At 53.3% G+C, this 3,290-nt stretch overlaps 1 protein-coding gene across 1 annotated transcript in view; it reads right to left on the bottom strand.

Moving 5' to 3' along the window:
• Positions 1-3,224, bottom strand: part of HPSE2 (heparanase 2 (inactive)) — a 967,353-nt gene extending 964,129 nt beyond the window's left edge. The window contains 2 exon segments of the mRNA XM_007940039.2: positions 1,512-1,789; positions 2,935-3,224. Coding sequence (XP_007938230.2) covers positions 1,512-1,789; positions 2,935-3,224 — 568 coding nt within the window.
• Positions 3,225-3,290: the final 66 nt, after the last annotated feature.

Raw genomic sequence — 3,290 nt, 5'->3', positions numbered from 1 at the left:
GAGCTGCAGGGGTAGAGAAGGAGAGGAAAGGATCCGGGGGCATGGCCTTCTCCCCACTCCCTGCAGGCGACCTGGCCCAGGCCTGGGGCTCCGTGCCCGCGCGCGGAGCGCGAAGCGCGAGCGCTCAGTCGCCTCTTGCTCGCCTGGCGCCACAACCCGGCCTGGCCCTCAGCCTCCCGGTTCCCGGGGCGACTCCAACTGCGCCCGCTGGGCCCCTAGGGTCTCTCCCTCAGCTCCCCCAACGCTGTTCACAAAGGTACCGGTTTTCCAAGGGTTTGAATTTGTGTTTGTCACGAGAGCGGTGGGGGGACGGGAGGGGCACTTCTGCTGCCTACAAGGGGCTAAGCAGCACTCGCCCAGCTCCTCTCACTGCCCAGAAGGCGTTCGCGGCGGGGACGCGCAGCGCGCGGGCAGCTGGGCTCCGACGTGTGCCAAACTTCTACCCCGAAAGCCGGGACCTACCTCCGCGGCTCCAGGGCCAACGCAGACTCCGTGGAGAACATGAACCCGCATTCTTTCTCTCAGACCAGGCCTGGCGCCTGAGAGCAAGCTGATTCCGCTCCCCCCACCCCAAAGCCAAAGTTGCCTTTCCTTTCCACTACTTAGCAACCGCATTCATCTCCCCAACCCCAGGGCGAGAGAGATTCCGAGGGTAAGTCCTGGCCGTTCCGAGAACAGGCACACACACAGCCCAGTAAAAGCAAAGGCTCTTTGGCCCCAGAGATAATTCAGCCTTATCTCAGAAAAGATACCATCTTCCCGCAGCCCCCAAGTTGGGCTCCATCTTTTTTTTTCTTCCCCACTTGAGGCTTTTTCGAAGCATTGGGGGGAGGGAGGAGTAAAGTTTGCAGAAAGGTTGAACCTGCACGTCAGAGGCAACTCAGGGAGCACCAGAACAATGGCATTAATATCTATTTCGGCTCATTATTTCCATAAAGTAGGTTTAAAAAAAAAAAAAAAGCCACCCGCTGCTTTGTCGGCAGAGCAGATGCTGTTACTGATGAGCGGATCTGCTTTGGCGTTCCGGATCTGTACGTAATGTTTAACGCTTTGCTGTTTCAACTTCTGAGGACCCAAGTCCAAATTAGAAGCTAAAGACTATTACAAAGAAGAAGGCGGACACGAGAGAGAGAGAGAGAGAGAAAGAAAGACTTTTCTTTCGGAGAGCTGCTGAGAAGTCCGGTGGCCAGAAAGGTCGTGTGGCCGAAGAGTCCAGGACGCGTTCCAGGGCTGGCTGGCATCGGTAGGCGGTGCGCGGCCGGGTCTAGCATCTGCGCGAGGCCGGCCCGAGAAGACTGCACTTCCAAGACCCGGCCATCCGGAAACCTGCACAGCCAATGCAAATGCGCCCCGCCACGGCTTCTTCCCCTCAAAACCCCTTCTCAGAATCACTTCTGCGGCCTTTTAGCGCGAACAGCCTGATTTTTCAAAAATCAATAAACCCGGAGGAGTCCGCGCAGCTGGAGAAGGGCCACCTTGAGGAGCTGCGTTTCGGAAAACCCCTCTCGCACCCCACGCTCGGAGGAGCTCAGAGGCGCGCTTCGCCGCCAGAAGGAGCTTTGGCCGAGGAAGCTGGGCTAAGAGAAGCTGTTCCCTCCCTGCCCGCGGAGGCACCGGCTGGAACCGAGACGGCCTCAGCGGCTGCGGCACCCCATCCTGGGACTGAGCTCTCTCCAGGTGGAAGTCGCGTTTCACGTGGTTCCTCCAGCTACCTGCCGCGCCTGCAGACCCCTCCACGGCCAAGGGCAGACCCCGGGAGCCGGAGACAGCCGCATCCAGAGCCGCAAAACTCGAATTTCGCCAAGAAGTAAAAAATACTCACGAAAGACGCGCGGACGGACGCGGTCTCAGGGCAGAGGAGTGGGACTAGGGGCTCCAATTTGGAGGGAATTTTTAAAAACTTAACACTTGGTTTCGACATTGTAGATGATTTCTTCTTTTATTTCATACTGCAGCTCTGGCCCTGATGGGAAGGGATAGCGGTTGCCTAACTGCTAAACAGCAGCAACACGACGGGGACTGAGGGGGCCCAATTAAATTCCACCCCACAGCAAAGGCGAGTCGTGATTGCAAATCTCGCGGGTCGCTTATCCGGCGGTGCCGGGTTCAGACCTCCGAAACATCCCCCGAGTATATCTAGGACCTTTTACGCTCGCCTTATGTACGCTATGACCAGACTGAGGATTTTTTTTTTTTTTTTTCTTTAAAGAAAAACTAAACTATGCAGTTACCGCAGGAGATTTGAGGAGGAGGGACTGGGGGACATTCTGTCTATAAAAAGCTCCTTACAAAGTCCTAAAATCTGGAGACGAGAGCAGAAGATTTAAAATAAAAGTTTAAAAATCCAATCCAACTTCCCCACCGCTCAAGCCTCTGCTTAATTAATTAAATTCGTTTCTATCTGGGAGTGGGAGAGAACTGACGAAACGATCTTTCCGTGGAAAATTCCACTTTCGTGCAATGCCCGCTTGAACATTCACAGACACACACTCAGACACGCGCGCGCGCGCGCACGCACACACACACACACACACACACACACACCCATTCCTCTCGGGTCTTTGTTGATCAAGACCTTTTCTTCGCTTTTGTAACTGCCCTAACCTCTTATTTCTTTTTTCATCAGAAGACGGGGAGGCTAATTGTGGATCTATGTAAGCATAACATTTTTTCAGTCATAACTGATAAGTTTCTGAAATGCCTTCTGCATTGCAAACATGTGCATCTTAATAGAAAACATTGCTTTTCTCAATCACTACTACAGCCTCACAGCAAATATTCCAGGAGGAGGAAACCCTCCTTTTTTCTCTTTGAGAGATCCTCTTGGTTAATTTTCTTCTTCTTCTTCTTCCCCTTTTAGAATGAGGGGTAGGAAGGGGTAGGGGTTATTACTTTAAAAAAAAAAAAAAAATTCCATTGAAGCCCCTGCCTTACCTTAAGAAATCGAGCCAGCCATCATGAATGATGGACGGATCCAGCTGCAGAGAGAGGAAGTTCTCATTGACTGTCCTGACTGGGTTCTTGGTGCTCACATCAAGTAGAATCAGGGTCTTTTCCTTCAAACCTGGAGCTCTGGCTACAGGCAAGGGTCTCCTGTCTCCAGCCTGGGAGGACAGGGAACGCTGGAACCACAGAGCTAAGAAGAAAGCCACCAGGGCTAGGCATGCGGGGGGGCGAGAGCTGCTGGAGGGCATGGCTGCAGGGAAGACCTAGAGCACCCTCATTAAATCCTCTGATTTAAACCTCTCTTCCTACAGGGTCTCGCTGGTGACTAATTGTCCTTATCTAAA

This window comes from Orycteropus afer, unplaced genomic scaffold (assembly GCF_000298275.1).
Source record: "Orycteropus afer afer isolate SDZICR_OR568_19922 unplaced genomic scaffold, OryAfe1.0 scaffold00064, whole genome shotgun sequence".
NCBI classification, from domain to species: Eukaryota; Metazoa; Chordata; class Mammalia; order Tubulidentata; family Orycteropodidae; genus Orycteropus; species Orycteropus afer.
Note: the sequence above shows the minus strand (reverse complement) of the source record. Positions and strands in the feature narration are given on the sequence as shown.